Raw genomic sequence first — 15952 nt, 5'->3', positions numbered from 1 at the left:
GAACAAGAAATAGATAGGCATAACACAATCAAGTATTTAAGTGAATTAACTTTTCCACCTATGGACATATAGTAATGGTTTCTGATAATCAAACAACAATCTATAGTTCAAGTACTCTAGTTTTTCATGAAGATAGAAACACACTGAGGTTAATCATCACTTCATCCATCATAGAGTCAAGAGTAGTATGATAAATACTCTTTATAATCATTCAAAAGACCAGGTAGCAAGCAGTGATAACCATTATAGTCCATTCATGACAACTAATTGGGCAGCTACTTGTTACTCACCAAGACATGATATACTTCAATGTTAGATGAATAAAAGAGAAAAGAGAATTTAACCATTGTTATTCTCAAAAAATAGTAAGTAAAAAATAGAATTTAATCATTATCTCAATTTTACTAACTATTTTAGACAATAATAATAATCAAAAAAAAAAATTCTTTTCTTTTCTAAGGGTTACAAACAGACCATTAAGGATAGAGGACAAAAAATGAGAGAGGCAGGGCTAAAATGCTGGCTTAACAGAGAATAAAACAAAATTAATCTTTACCAGCAACGATTTAAGCATACTGCCCTTGGCTAAACAAAAAACCCTCAAAAGAAAAACCAAGTCCATCGCACATCAAACGAAAATACTAATTAGGCCATAGAGACCTCAATGCTGTCTCACAAGGGCAGCAGCTCTGATCCCGCCATACGAAAGAAACAAATATTGGTTAAGCTTTTGACGCTTTCCATAAACACTGACGAAGAGGTTATTAGTTCCAAATATTACCTTTTGTAAAGAGGCAAATGAAGAGCAATGTAGACTAGACCTGAAAGCAAATGGAAGACAGAAACACTTTTTACAAAAACATTTATGGGTAGGCTTACACCCTCACGAAAAAAACTGAGACAGAACGATTTCCTCACGTACATTATTAGGACAATGACTATCTACTGAATCACTAGCAGAGGCCTCCACTTCAGTGACCGTCTGCAGGCCTAAATATGGGGTACCCATTTACTTCACAGGCCAAACTTGAGCAGTCCGGGAGCTGGAAAGGGTACCCATCACCATCCACGTTCCTCATGTTAAGCAAGGAGAAATCAGTGGTATTTCCTGGCCATTGGTTCTGCATCATCCCATCCATCTGCACGTTAGCATATTCTGACATACCGATTCTCGGGCCTACTTCCCTCATTGAATCGTAATGGCCACCTGAAGCACTGTGGATCCTCCGGGAACCATCCTCGTACCTTGCTAATCTATCAAACCTGCAACAGTTGATTGAAGGGCCCATATCTGCCATCCCAGTATCAGAGGGGAAAGTCATTTGTCCGCTCAATGGCAGCTGGTGATGCCCACTATGGGAGTTCTGCAAAACTCCACTCACCTTACCTGCTCTCCCGATGTTTTGCTCTTCATCAAGTAAGTAGTTGATGATGTCAAGATGAGGGAACTCATCCTGCGCCTGACGAGTTTGCATTTCCTCAGGTAAGCAGATGCGGGATCCACTGCTCGTTGATCCATAGATATCCAAGCCTGCAATGTCATCTAATAGACATGGGTCAATCATACCAGTTATCTCTTGTCGAGTGGCCTCTTCTATCCACTGGGGTTGAAGTAATATTTCAGGAGTCACCGTACCAAATGTGAAGCCTGATCTGCTCGAGGTATCATCTTTCCTAGCGGAGTATTGTGATGAAAGTCCCACTGAGGAAGGCACCACTGATGAAGATGCTTGAGAGTAAGATGCAAGAGGGGGGTTCAATGTGCTTGAACTGGAACGAGGCACAAAGGTAGCAGGGCTGGAACCGCATGTTTTACCCATTATAGCATTCCGGTAAGACTGTGGCATATAGTTGTTGGTTGGGGCAGGGTCAGCACCTAGTCGTCCAGCAGCACTGACAGATCTGGCAAGCAATGGTGTCGTCTGAAACATGGATATCACAGGTGCATTAGGCATAGGAGCCGGAATGAGAGGAGCACTGGATGGCCGGGACACGGTTGGTACCTGCTGGGGAATAGCCTTCTCAATAGAAGCAGATGAGGGTTTAGTCAGCACAGTAGGTTTCTGTGAGTCAATTTTCGAGCTGGACAATTGAATGGACTTTGCTATAGGCAGGACCACTTTCTGTGTTTGACTATGGTTGTGTGAAGATTCACCTCTAACTTGAACTGTTTCAGCAGCTTTCTTTGGCAATGAATTGGAACGCAAAGTTCTGGTTGGACTACCAGGAGAGCATGAATCTATTTTAGGCTTTGGCGATCTATCAACTTCAACTGGGTCTTTGTCACTTAGCTTCCTCTGCAGCGAAACAAGCTCCTCATCCTGCTAACAAATGCAATAACTACTACAGTTAACATATTGTACCCATCATTAACTGCATGGTACAAGTCCTTGTAACAGCAATACCATGTAAAAGGACCTTCACAAAGTCATTTCAAAAGTTGATCAATTTATTCATGGATTGGTCTGAAATTTATGAAACTCTTTTAGTCTCATTTTCGAGTATTAATTTATTGAGAACAGAAAGGAAAAAAGATTTCACCTTTTCAACCAGAGATTGCTCTAGCCGCTGTATCCGATCCTTCAAGGAGAGGACAACAGCCTCTGACCCAGGCCCCTCTCCCCTGGTATTAATGCTACTAGAAGCAGGCTCAGGCGCTTGATTATCCGTGTCTTCGACCCAAGTAGAATGATCATGTGAACTTTTGCTTCGGTGATTTTTTCCTCTATGGAAAGCAAAATACAGATCAGCACTATGTACAACAACTATGATACAAGATAAAACTAATCCATTCATGCAGATTTCTAACAAGAGTACTCTAGGTTGAAATTTCTGATGCGCAACTATTTTAATACACAAGCAATCATGCATAAGAGTTACTTAAGACCCCAAAATTAAGCGAAAATATCTTAGAGCCACTTTACTTTTCAACCTAAAAGTAGTTCTAAAAGTTGCAACTCCTTTCAAGTAGTTTTGAAATTGAAGCCCAAAACAAAATGTACAGCACACTATCAAGAATATAGGAATAGCAAGAAAAAACACTACAAATCACTGATGGTCACATATTACCTGCTGGGTGAGCTTTTGGAATTAGCCTTGGAATTATTTCCTTTATAGGGTCCATTCATTACAACAGATGGTACTGAATCTGTAGAACAAGTTGAGGAACTATCATCCATCACAGATCTCTTCTCTCCTCCCCCATTTTGCATAGGCAAAGATCCTGTTCCACTACTACTAGCCTCTAAAGCAGGAAGAATCTCTGATGTATCTGTGTCCCAATTAGAAGGATCAATATCTCGCTCTTCAAAATCCTGTTGATGTACTTCAGTGACATCTCCATCATCAGACACATCAGAAACATCTTCTGTCATGTCAGGTTTTTCAATAGCAGGCTGAGCCTCTAAGCCTTCATTAGTAGAGGAGTTTCCGTGTTCATTCTTTTCTAGACTTGTCACATCAGACTTTTCAACCTTTCCTCTATCTTTGCCTTTACGACTATTTCGCTTCTGTTTAGCCTGGACCATAAAACACCAAGTAGTGTAAGTACAAACTTACGGAATATTTTCACTCGACTCTTACCTTTACGAGTAACATTTATTACAGAGCTAATGTCTCAACATATCATTAGATGTTAATTTCCCAGTCTTCATCTTGTTTAACTATTTAAATTCCTGCCTTCACTCCTCTAGTAAAACATACACACAAATGCAGGTACAAATAGAATTTACAATGCTAAAAATTAGTAAATTGTTTTGGGAGTATGAAAATTGTACGATAAGTCAAAACCTGTTTCTTCTTTGATCGTTTGTCCTTCTCACGCTTTGCCCTTAGCTCGTTTTCAGCTTGTCCAGCAGCTTCCTCTTCACGGATTAGCTCCTCTTGTCTCTTCAAAGCAACTGCTTCCTGGTAGGCAACCTCAATCCTATTGCTGCACAACACAAGTAATGAACTTGTTAGCATCAAGAAAAATTTAGGAAAATATAAGAAATTAAATGGGTCTAATTGGATAAAATTAACAGACACTACAAAGCATTGAGATGCTAAAAGAATACTGTTGTGCTTGCAAATAGGTGAACTGAAAAGGTAGAAGTTATCATTTCCAATTAGTTATAACGGGATCAACATTATCCTACTTGCATCTGGTCTATTGGCAAAAAATAATCTATTTGAAATGAACCTCCGAGTAGCTAAAAAGCAAAATAAATCAAACTTATTCAAAAAAAAAAAACACCTACAAAAAAACAAAAATGATCAAATATTACCAAGTACTGGAATATTTATATAACCAAAACATCATCTGCCAATATGTGATAATATTTTCTAAATCTATAGATCACATCTTTTTCTTTTAAAGGAATATAGGTATATAATTTTTTAGTCAAAATTAGAAATAGTTAAAAAAAAAATTCTACCAAATTTATGTTGAATGTTGACCACACACATACACTACAACCTTTTCCCTTAGTGAGACTTGAACGCACAACCTCAGACTAAAAACACCCCACCCCATGTAGCACTTGAGCTAAGGCTCAACCAACAAAATTCTACAATATAAACAAGAGAAATTTTTGTAGAGTACTGAATTACACAAACACATCATCTTGTTCAATTAACAGGCTATTTCTCTTACCTTTTATCTTTTTAATTAGCCATTCCTCTTACCTTCATCCTTACCGATGCATGGAACAAATAAAACTACATAGACTTGTATGGGTAATTTTTTCTGCGAAACTATTACAATAACAAGGTGAAGCAGTTCCATGGGAAAAAATTTCTGCAAAACAATTATAATGACAAGGTAAAGCAGTTAAATGGAAAAATTTCCCAGCTCAAACTACAAATCCCAACTGATCAAGAAAAAAGGTAACAAATTTCAATGGAAGCAACCTGGTCCCACCCATACTAGGGCTCCGGTCTTTCTACACAACAAACAGGAAGTTGCAACAGAAGATTAAAAATGAAAAAGCTTCAGTATAGCTTCTCTTCAAGTGGCTAATATCTTGACAGCCTCCAAGATATATGGGTCAAGATCAAGTACCTCCTTCTTGACATTCTCTCACCAAACTTGAACCACACAACCTCCAAGGCCCAGCTCAACCTCCTTTTCCACAAAAGATTCTAGCAACCCAAACCCAGATATTTGCTTTCAGACTGAGCCCAGCTCAACCTAACCTTTCCTCTAGCATCCCATTCCCAACATTAACCCAACACTGGACTATGACCTGAAACAGAACTGACAGAACCAAATGCAGCTACCTTTTAACGGGCCCCCTTCTCAGGCAACAGTCAAGCACACGACCTTTTCTTTTAAGATATTTAATCAGGAAAAATCAGAGGGTTACATAAACTCTAAAGAGAGCTAGCAAACCAAGCTGCAAGAAAAAAAAACACTAACAATATAAAATACAACAGATAAATATAGAAAGAGAAAATTAAGCAGAGTGGCTTCTGACTGCCACACAACAATCAGATGATGATGCACTGCTTCACGAGCAAGACAATCAGCAAGATCAATTTGATACGCAAGGGATGTGAAACTAGGAAACCTGAAAATAACAACAATCAAGAATTTCAAAGAAGTTGGGCCAATGTACTTGGCCTCCTACATGGCCTCAGAATCTACAGTGACAGATTCTCTGGACCACTGATCGTCGAGGGGGAATCCAAAGTCGTCATCGAATAGTGCGCTAAAGCCAAAGCTCCCCCTTGGAGACATTGGGGCACCTTGATATTTGTAGTATTGCTTCAGGCTTACACAGTACTTAGAATCAAATTCCCCATTCAGCCAATTCTTTTGCTGACGGTCAGGCCAAAATGGGATCCTCTCTCCAATCGTTGGTTGTAATGGGAAAGCTCTCCTAGCTTGTCATGGTTGTTAGTTCTGCTTTATAAATTCACATCACATTCTCAAAAGAAAAGAAGTTGGGCCAATGTCTCCAATTGATCAAAGCCTTTAGAGCACCATGGACCACTACAGAGTTGCCTTCAAACAACGACAAGACCAAGAGAGTTTATATTTGTAGATTTTCAGGCCCAAGGAGAATATTAACCAAAGCTGCAGTGGAATAAGCAACGCCTAGTGGACGAGAGCAAGGTAAGAGAATAGAACCATCACAGAAGCAAATGATTCTTGCATCACCCAAGGAAATTACCTTTAAAACTTCCATCAAATTTTAAGCTTAATGGAGCCAGTAATATGGCAAGCCAGTGCTGATCACATGGTTCCAACCACAGATTAAAGCACCTAAGAAGATCACATTAAAATGTCCTAGTAGAAAAAGTGTCATCCCATGCACTAAGTTATTTTGTCCACAGAACCAGAGCCTCCTTTCTAATGTAACCCACGGAATTTCTAAGCAGAAAAACACATAAGAAATGCAAAAAATCAGTAATTTATAAATGTTAGCAAAAGCAAACAAGAATCAGCAGTTTCCTAGGAATTGACAAAAAATTTACAGAATGTTACCTGAAGATGTGGGCAAGGACAAAGATTTCAACAGTCCTACGACCTAACTCTGTAAGCCGCCTTTCATCACGCTCAATTGAATCTTTATTGAAGTCTTCTCCAGAACCACCATCCTATAGTAAAAGTTGCCAAAGTCATCAGGAAACTAAATGTAAAACGACAAATATTAATTGGCAAAAGAACACTGAAATTAGAAATTTGCTGACAAATAAATTACAGTCTCATGAAAACAGATCAAGTAAGAAGACATGCACAGAAAGTTCAATCACTAAATATCTCTGTGCACTCACATGCATGAGAAATTGTCCTGATTTGACTTCATTTCATATCCTGGTTATATAAGGAACTAGTAGATAGTGGACAGTGATCTTATATAGCCTCGACCAGTGTCCTTCACTTGTTGAACAACGTTGCTGAGTCTTCTTTCTAAGTTTATAGAGACAGCCTTGTAAACTGAGCCCTCAGAGTTCAATTAGAACAAACACTCATACATCACATGAATATTTTAAAAAGTGGCATCTTTGCTTTAATAATTTACCCGTACCTATTTAAACTGAAAAAGCTTTAATCATTCTTGACTAGCAAAAGTTATTAAGATCATATGTTTACAAATACTTAATAAAAAACAGGAATCACATATCTGACTCTAACAGTAAGTTAAAGTAGAAATAGTTATGAAAATCCATAACGCAAGGTATAAAAAGTCAACAACTAGTGTTCCATGCAATCTTACATGTTCAGCTTTGACAGTAAAATAAAGAATTTAAACCACAACCCAACTTTGCATTACTCAGGGATATTAGGTCATATGTACTATACTCAAGTCATCCATTTTTATTGAAGTCATATTATCTTTTGAATTCAGTTTTTAAGCAAACTAAGCAAATTACATGACTGGGAAAGTTCGCTTTAAAGTCAAACCTTTATCTGAAACATTCAAGTTCAACACCAGATACTTGCCAGCTCATAAGTAATGTAATCATAATTTTAAGATACTCCTCATGAGAGAACATATTTATGATTCCAAAGATAAAATTACATCCATAAGATTTTAGAATCCACCTTTGTGCGGTTCTGTGGACCCTTATCATCCTTTGGAGGCAAAGGCTCCATCGCAGCCCTCTCCAACAGCACCAAAACATCATCAACCAAAACAAACATCTCTTTCTCCACACATACAATTGGAGCAGGTATTTCCTCTATATCCCCTGATTTTACTCTTCCTTTCTTAGTTTTACTGTTACTATGGCTTTCAAGAGCTTTCAAACCGCTATACAGAGAATCCATAACCAATGTTGATGTCACTTCCTTCTCTATAAAAAAGTGCTTCACAACTACTTTCAATATTGCATCTGTTTTATCCCTTGACATTCGGCGCCTAGCATTTTGGTCCACTCCTAACCAAAAAGCTTGGAAGCTGAAACCAGCACAAGCAAGAAAGAAAAATAAATGTTGTCCAAAAGGTTAATATATCAATGTTATTGAAAAAAGAGAGATGTAGAAAGGCTAAGAAACAACCTTGACCATCTCACTTTGTCCTCTATCAACTTGCCAAGCTTGGTTCTTCGTTCTTCAATAAACCGACGGCAAATCAACTCTACATTCGATAAGTAGACTCTAACCAGTTCTCTCCGATATTGACAGTCCAGGCAGCGAAAAGGCCGATGTGCTTTTTCCCTGATGTGTCAAAAATAGAGACAATCAATTCTATGAGGTAGCATGTAGTGATCAATGCCCATGTTTGCTGTGCTTAAGGGAGCTCAAATGAGCTTCAATCAGCAGGTGACTACCATAATATGCATAAAATGGGCATGTTTTTGTGAATCACTAAAATCATTAACAATAGCTACCTGATAACTTGAACCTGAGCTTTAATCACAAGTGTGTCAGAAACAATAAAACCGTCTAACACTTTCGATAACTCCATAAACTTTTTCCATCCCCAGTCATGCTCTTTCTTCCAAAATCGGTGCAAAGTATCTGAAGAACATCCACTAATTTTATAAGCCATCAACAAAGCCGTAAGTAAAGGATACCTTAGAGTGTGTTTGTGCCAACTGGCAAGTATATGGAAAAAATACTAGCAAAAAATTTTCCCATTGACCAAAATTTTCAGGCGTTTGTGCCATTTTTAGGGACAAGAAAATTTTCTTCTTGATCCTCTTGACTTTTAAGAGAAGTAAAAAAATAGGAAAATGGGTTTCCTATTGCTCCAATAGGAAACTATAGGAAAACTAAACCAAGAACACTACACTTCACCTTATTTTTTTCTTATCTATAAAAAGTTATTTTATTCCCAGGGTAAACACAAACACCATAAATAATTTTCTCATTGTCTCTTATGGTGGCAGAAACAGAAGAAAACCGGTCAACAGGTATCTTTTTCTATAGAAACATTTTCCAATGATAAAATTAATCAAAGGGAAAATAATTTTCCCGTTATTTTGTTTTCCTATGGTGGCACAAAAAGTTCCTTAGGAGGAAAGTAGCTATACAATGCTAAAAATCAATGCACTGACCAGAGTATTTAGATTTCTTTGGATCTTTGTTCACCACAGCTATTGTAAATTGTGCAAAATGACTCCATCCTGCCAATAATGCATAAAAAAAATAAAAGTAAAAAGCTAGCAGGCACAAAATGAACGTTAGAAGCTTCACATCAATTTGAGCAAAAATCCACTGCTTACCAGGAAGCAGTTTATCATGATTAGCAACACAAAGAAAGAGAGATAAATGATTGCAGACATCACATCCCTGGGGATATATTAGAATGTACCTGTAGATTGTTCCATTAAAGTAAGGTTAAAACAAAAACATTACACATGAATATTTTTAAACATGTCCCATCTTTACCTACACAGCAGAATTCAGAATCCTAACATCAATTTTTTTAAATGATCATTTTTTAACATCCTAAAATCAATTTTTAAATTCTATCATATGAGAGATAGGGCAAATATTCGAGTAGATACAAGTGACAGACTAAACTATCAAACACTGAATAAGATAAGAGTAAAAATGAGTGAAAAAAAAAAAAACAAGTAGAAAGGGGCACATACCATTTATATCCACCAACCTCAAATGCATTACTCCGAAGTTCTCTTTTGCTTATTTGTGAGAAATTTTCTATCTTCCACGTAAATTTTCCATACAGGTCCGAAGGCTTTGGCCCTACAACAGCAGTCATGGGACCCTTTAGAATCCTGAACCACATGAATGCTATAAAGTACAACCACCACAATCGAAACAGACATTATCAACTAAACCTTAAGTGTAAGTTTATAAAGATCCATTTAATAAGTTGAGTTGAACTTCGTTAAAGCCAGTAGGTCACAAGCATTCACAACAGAAATAAGTCATCTCACAAGTCAATGTAAACTACCAAAGGTAAAAAAGTCGTCATAAAGCTTATTTTCCAGAAAACAGAAGGTTCCCACTAGTTCCTCATATAAATGTAACGAAATGAAGCTCTTTCATTCTTCTTGTAGGACTGACTAGATACTTACTCCACAACAATATCATGGAACAGATTTTTTTATTTATTTTTGATAAAGTTATCATGGAACAGATGTACACTGATATCTTCTAAACCATCCTCATTTTGTTTCTCGCTGCCTTTTGGCTTGGAATAAAATTTCTACTTTTCCAACCAAAAAAAAAACACAATTACTCTCATTTGTTTATAAAGTACCTTTGAAAACCCACTTGGCTATCCAAAAGAGCCTCTAAAACAAAAATAAATATAGTACGCATGACTTGAGAAGCTTCAATAATGAATGAAAGAAAATGACAGGAAGAACAATCTAACCCAACCATTTTTACTAAATAAATAAAATAATAAATAAATAAATAAACAATCAAACCCGTGGACACAGAATGCTGAACTACAAGTTTTAAATGATAGTTGAGCTTTCTCAACTATATATATCTATATATATATATATAAAATAGCCTGAGAGTCTGGAAATCCTCCTGTCAGGTTGTATGACTAGGGGTAGGTAAAGATTTGGGCTAAATGAGGCAAAAAATCTGACCCAATTTCGGCGGAGATGAGGTGTCTCCCTCACCTGGCAGCACAGGGATGGGGTGAGCAAAACAGCCCAGTGCAGATATGGGTCAGGAATGGGTTTTCTCATCTTGCCGCAAACCCAACCATGGGATTGACACACATAGTGTGTTTAAAAGTGATATATAAGTTTAACAAGAAAAAAGAGAAAATTCTTATTGTTTTATTGATAGAGATCAATTTAATTGGTATATATGGATTGTTACAGCAAATTATTGTAGGTTTTGTGTAATTTAAAATTTATTACTTTTCCATCTCCATCCTGAAAACTTCACCTGAAACCCATCACTGCAAAAAACCATCCCCACCAAAACCCATCATGAGGTGGGGATGGGTTTAGATTTCCAAACCCTTGACGGGTTTACTTAAGGGGTTTCAAGTCAGGTTCACAGCGTGGGGCTGAGTTTTTCAAAAACTCGACCATTCTCAGAATAAGGGATTGAAGGGAGGATGTTTACTATGAAATTTTTAATGTTAGCTATACAGACCTCTTACCCTTGGTGAGACTTGAACCAAGATCTCACTCTAGAAACCCCCTGATGTGGCCCATGTCCCAGTTTATTTTGATTCACAAAAGAAAAACTCAAGGATAATAGAGTTGCACCTCTGCACCATGAAAAAATAATGGCTCTTTGTGTCCTGTAGTCATGAAAAATTTTGTTTTTGAAAAGCAAAAGGCATTGAGGCATGACAGGCCAATGAAAAGATTTTTAGACCCCACACTCTACCCCCTTTCCCCTCTTCCCTAAGCCCACATCAAAACAGAGATCTCTTTGGAAAGAGTTACCAGAGCTATCAATGTCCTGTTTAAGATAATAGAGATCCCCTCAAATCATTAGGTATAATGTGTTGAAAGCAGATATATATCTCCGCACTTCTTCAAACATATCTCTATTTCGTGTCCAATATATAGGGGTGTTGGGAAAATCAAATGGAAGACATTGTGAGTAAAGCATTTTAGATATCTGACCTTATTTGGGGTTAGTAACATAGGGTAGTATAAGAATTATGGTGTACAACCTGTACGAGTGTTTTAGTTAAACAATCTCCCAGGGTATCATGGCTTTGTATAGTACAATGAAATGGAAGACACTTGCCATTCATCACACAGTTCAGTTTACTAACCAGAAGATCCTCCTATCTCTTTGCAGAATAAGAAAATAACTCATGCCATGCACAAGAGAAGTAAATGACTTGTGGATTTTCTTAAGATTCAATGGTGGTTCAGAGATCTCTCTTTAAAAAAGCTGCTTCCAACCTCATCTCCTTTTACATTATTACCGTCCATTACTCTCATGTTTTTGGTGCATTTTGTAGCATCAAATACAATCTTTAAAATCTTGAAATAAAGAGATAAAAGGATTAGATGATATCCCTTTGGCATGCCAACAACCAAAAAATCCCTCAATTTATTCACTTGGTTGCATCAAGAGGACTTAAGCAGCAGGCAACAACAATTAGACCTATAAATACCAAAATAGCTAAAGAGGAACAGAATTATATGGACACCTAATATCACCTTTTGAAACCAGAAAAGAGTTTCTGGAGGCCAAAGTTTAACAATACTGTATTGATACATTTTTTTTTAATGAAGCAATATTTATTAATACTGTATTGATACATTGAACATCATACTTGTTTCACTATAAGTATTTGTGACACAAACTCCACATATATTCAACTTTGACCAATCTCATGAACAGTAAATATTTTGTCATTTAAAAGGGTAAAAGGATACTAGTTCTAGTTCTTATGAGTTATGGACAAACTAAGAGCTATCCTCCAAACCTAACAATAAACCCAGGCCCATAAAATTGAGTACCAAACATCAAAATAGATCAGACAAATAAATAATATGATTAATCAAACAAGTGCAAGGCACAAAGATAAGGTTAGCCAATGGTAGAACCAAGCACAGTCATTCAGACTTGCAAAGTCCCACAAAAAAACAAGATAGAAGCATTTTTGGAGTAAAATCATGTTGATTATGATCCTTCCCTTCAACCACTTCCATCTACATCATTTTTGGCCTTCCACTATTCTTGTTAGTCCCTAAACTGTTATCTACAAAACCCTCCCATCGGTGCATTACTGGTCAAACAGCTGCTACTAACATGCATGTACTAGCACAAAAGAAGTTCTATTCCATGGTCAAACATGCCAATTACTGACCCAGGTTGCAAACTTCTTCTTATTTTTATGAAATGGTTGCAAACTTCTATATTACCTCAGTTTGTTGATGCACCTCAGAAGGTTGCCTGTTTTCCTCAATTGAGACAAATTCTAAGATATCCAACTATGCCCTAAGGGCTAAAATATACATTTGACTTGCAAGGGCTACAGACTCCAGGCATATGCTACTTCGACCCTTATACTTACCAAGTGGCAAAAATAATGAATAAAAAAGGGGGAAAGAAAGAAAAAATGAAAATCATGCACTACAGCCTCACCTAAGTAACAAGGTTTGTATCTATAAGAGTGAAGTTCCACTTTTCTTTGAAAACATGAGCATCAGGGGAAACTACAAATTACAAGACATGGCTATAGTTAGTTCAAGAAAGGGCCATAAAGTGTATTTCCTCAATGCTATCACATCCAAATGTAGAACTAATGTCTTATGAATGGACTACCGAAAGCAAAGTGAATGGGTGGTATTTGGCCAAATCCCAGTAGATATATTCCAAAAATTAATGAATATGCAAAAGACATGTCAGACACTGTTCCAACTTGGATTCTGTTTACATATATATATATATATATACACACACACATATATATAGAAGACAAAAGACCTTTTTCTTGCTTTGGAAATTTCTTCTTTCAAACAACTCATAATGTATACACTGTAGGTAGAACAGACATAAGAGAGTGAGAAGGTGTACCACAATCGTCATCATCATCAGTGTCCCAGTAAGGGGGTGAAGTAGAAGGTGTCCCATTCTCAACTTGCTCAGATGACCGCCATTCTGCAAGAGAATCCCCAGATTGGTACCTCTGTCCACTTGAGAGCCCCTCAGAAGACCTCCCAGTCCCACTATCCTCGCTCGCACTCCCAGCCATTGCCCGCTTCAACAATTTTCCCTAGAATCCCTTCTTCACCTACAAAATCAAAATAATTATGCTTATTCAAAATAAGATAGCAGCGGTCCAATCTCCAAAATCCCCACCCCTTTTTATAGACTTGCAAACCAATAAGCTATTAAAAGCAGGAAAAAAATAAAATTTAAAGAGAGAGAGAGAGAGAGAGAGAGAGAGAAAAGCCACAATGAAAGGAAAAGAAGAAAAAGTTCACTTACCGATACTTGTTTGATATATAACAGAAAAATAACTCTCCTCTCTCGAAAGAAACTATAAAGAGGCAAAAATATCATCTTGCAATAGAAAACACGCAAATGCACACCTTCAACCCAAATACAGTGAGAAGAGAAAGAAACACCGTGAAAAAATTTAATAAAACCAATGAAAAACCACATAGATTAAATCATTTTGGCCTTGAATCCAAATACAATGAGAAGAGAAAGAAACAGCGTTAATACATTCAATAAAACCAATGCCATGAAAACAAATAGTCGAGCACTATATCAAACATAAAATGAAAAGTTGCAACGTCAGCGAAAACCTAAAGCAAATAGTCCATTCCCATATCTGAATTCCGGAAGAGAAAGAAGTGTAGTTATATCAACACAAACAGAAGATCATGATTTCAAATTCCCGTGAGCGAACGAACAGAGAAGCGAATTCAGATACTCCAATTAGACAAAAAGTTAAACCTCCACTTTCACCAGGGAAAAAACAGAAGTGTAGTTATATCAACACAAACAGAAGATCATGATTTCAAAATCCCATGAGTGAACGAACAGAGAAGCGAATTTAGATACTCCAATTAGACAAAAAGTTAAACCTCCACTTTCACCAGGGAAAAAACAGGAAAAATATAAAAGAGAAGACGAAATAGACACAACACTCCAAAGTCAAAAACGCATAATCGAGAAACGAAATTTGACAAACACGACACCAGCAGAAGAGTACTAGAAAGGGCAAAAAACCCCAGAAATTAAGGGCATCCACTGGGGGAAGTACGCAATAGTGGACGACGATGATAAGTTTAGGGATCTGAAGCATACCTCTGAAAAGATATAGGCCGCCCCGTATGGCGAAAATGATCTATTCCCCCCCTCCCCCCCTCCCGGCAGGAAAGAAAGAAAGAGAAGAGGGATAAGAGATTATTGAGGCCGGAAAACAGCCGCAGTAGCAGAGCGACGAAAGAACGGAGGAACAAGGAAGGAGATATGGGAAAAACGAGGGCTTTGACAAGAGCCCTTCCCCCCTCTCTCTCTCTCTCTCTTCGAACGAAAAGCAAAGCAGAAAAGGTAATTTCTCAACAACACAATACGGAAAAGTCTGAAAATCATTCCACTAATTAGTAACAAATAAAAAACAGCACTGTGTCGTTCGTCAGGGAGAGGGCTATTACTGTCATTTCTTGAATTTGCTTAACTCAAATGACTACTTTACCCTTACATCCTATGTGCCCTAATATGCTTACATGCATAACCTTTTCGTTACTCTTGCTTGGGTGACGCGACTGGCCCAGCGTATGAGATTTTCTAGTTATAGCGACGATATGCCAGGTGCAAGATCTTTTCTCTTTACGTCACTCGTCGTCATCCGAGAAATTCACCCTCGTGGCCCCCACCATTTCGGGTGAGTTTGTACTCCATCGCACTCAGTGTTAGTGGGACCCACATCGATACACAATCCTCTTCTGTTTTTTCATCATAATTGATTAATTGTAGAGGCAGTAACTTTTTTTTCAGGGATAATCCATTATCCCTTAGGATAGTTAGCCATTCCTGTTTTTCAAGGATAACCATTATCCCTTAGATGTAGGTATGATATATAGTTGTAACTTCTTTTTTATGGAAAAGATCGATTTAAGAAATTCGGGATCTGGTTTAGCAGAGCCAGTTTGTGACTTCTTCATTGATGAGTTTGTAAATAGACGAGACACTCTTCTTCCGGAATTTAATCACCATGGCTAGAGGTAAGTATCCATCATCCTTCCCTTCCGTTTGCATTTGATTTATGAATTTCATAATGATATAGAAATTCAAAATCTTACATTTTACACCATGGACAAAACAAAAGAAATAGTTGCAAAGTCACATCAAACTGAACTCAGCTTAGGCTATAATCTAATATGATCCAGATCCAAGCCCTTGAATCTTCAATCAATAGACATGCACCTCAACTTTCACTTTTAGACCACTTCAAAATCAACAGATCAAAATCAAAGTTCGGACACAAAAAGTTGAATTTAAGACTCAATAGCAATGGGGATACTATTCACTAAGAAACATTAAGTGAGAACAACATCACTTCAAAGAAATTTGGTACATGCATGTGAAACATAATAG

General features: G+C 37.3%; 1 protein-coding gene across 5 annotated transcripts; it reads right to left on the bottom strand.

Annotated features, from left to right (window-relative positions):
* Nucleotides 1–574: 574 nt before the first annotated feature.
* On the bottom strand, nt 575–14867 carry LOC137947791 (TNF receptor-associated factor homolog 1b-like). 5 transcript variants are annotated; one of them, XM_068793563.1, is made up of 14 exons: nt 14660–14867; nt 13418–13634; nt 9529–9640; nt 9157–9245; nt 8989–9057; nt 8320–8449; nt 7988–8146; nt 7532–7886; nt 6470–6582; nt 3790–3931; nt 3070–3518; nt 2542–2725; nt 1637–2324; nt 575–1543 (listed from the first exon to the last, which is right to left on the bottom strand). In XM_068793563.1, exons 2-14 carry the CDS (start codon nt 13593–13595, stop codon nt 972–974), a joined length of 3240 nt encoding a protein of 1079 aa, XP_068649664.1. In that variant the 5' UTR covers nt 13596–13634; nt 14660–14867; the 3' UTR covers nt 575–971. The 5 variants fall into 5 exon arrangements, with proteins under 5 accessions (XP_068649664.1, XP_068649665.1, XP_068649661.1 ...); XM_068793564.1 differs by having other exon boundaries at nt 575–1531; XM_068793562.1 differs by having other exon boundaries at nt 576–1922; nt 2004–2324.
* Nucleotides 14868–15952: the final 1085 nt, after the last annotated feature.

Source organism: Aristolochia californica, unplaced genomic scaffold, assembly GCF_029961685.1.
Source record: "Aristolochia californica isolate CCGP_79_NKW_82.1479 unplaced genomic scaffold, dmAriCali1.0.hap1 SCAF_13, whole genome shotgun sequence".
NCBI lineage: Eukaryota > Viridiplantae > Streptophyta > Magnoliopsida > Piperales > Aristolochiaceae > Aristolochia > Aristolochia californica.
Note: the sequence above shows the minus strand (reverse complement) of the source record. Positions and strands in the feature narration are given on the sequence as shown.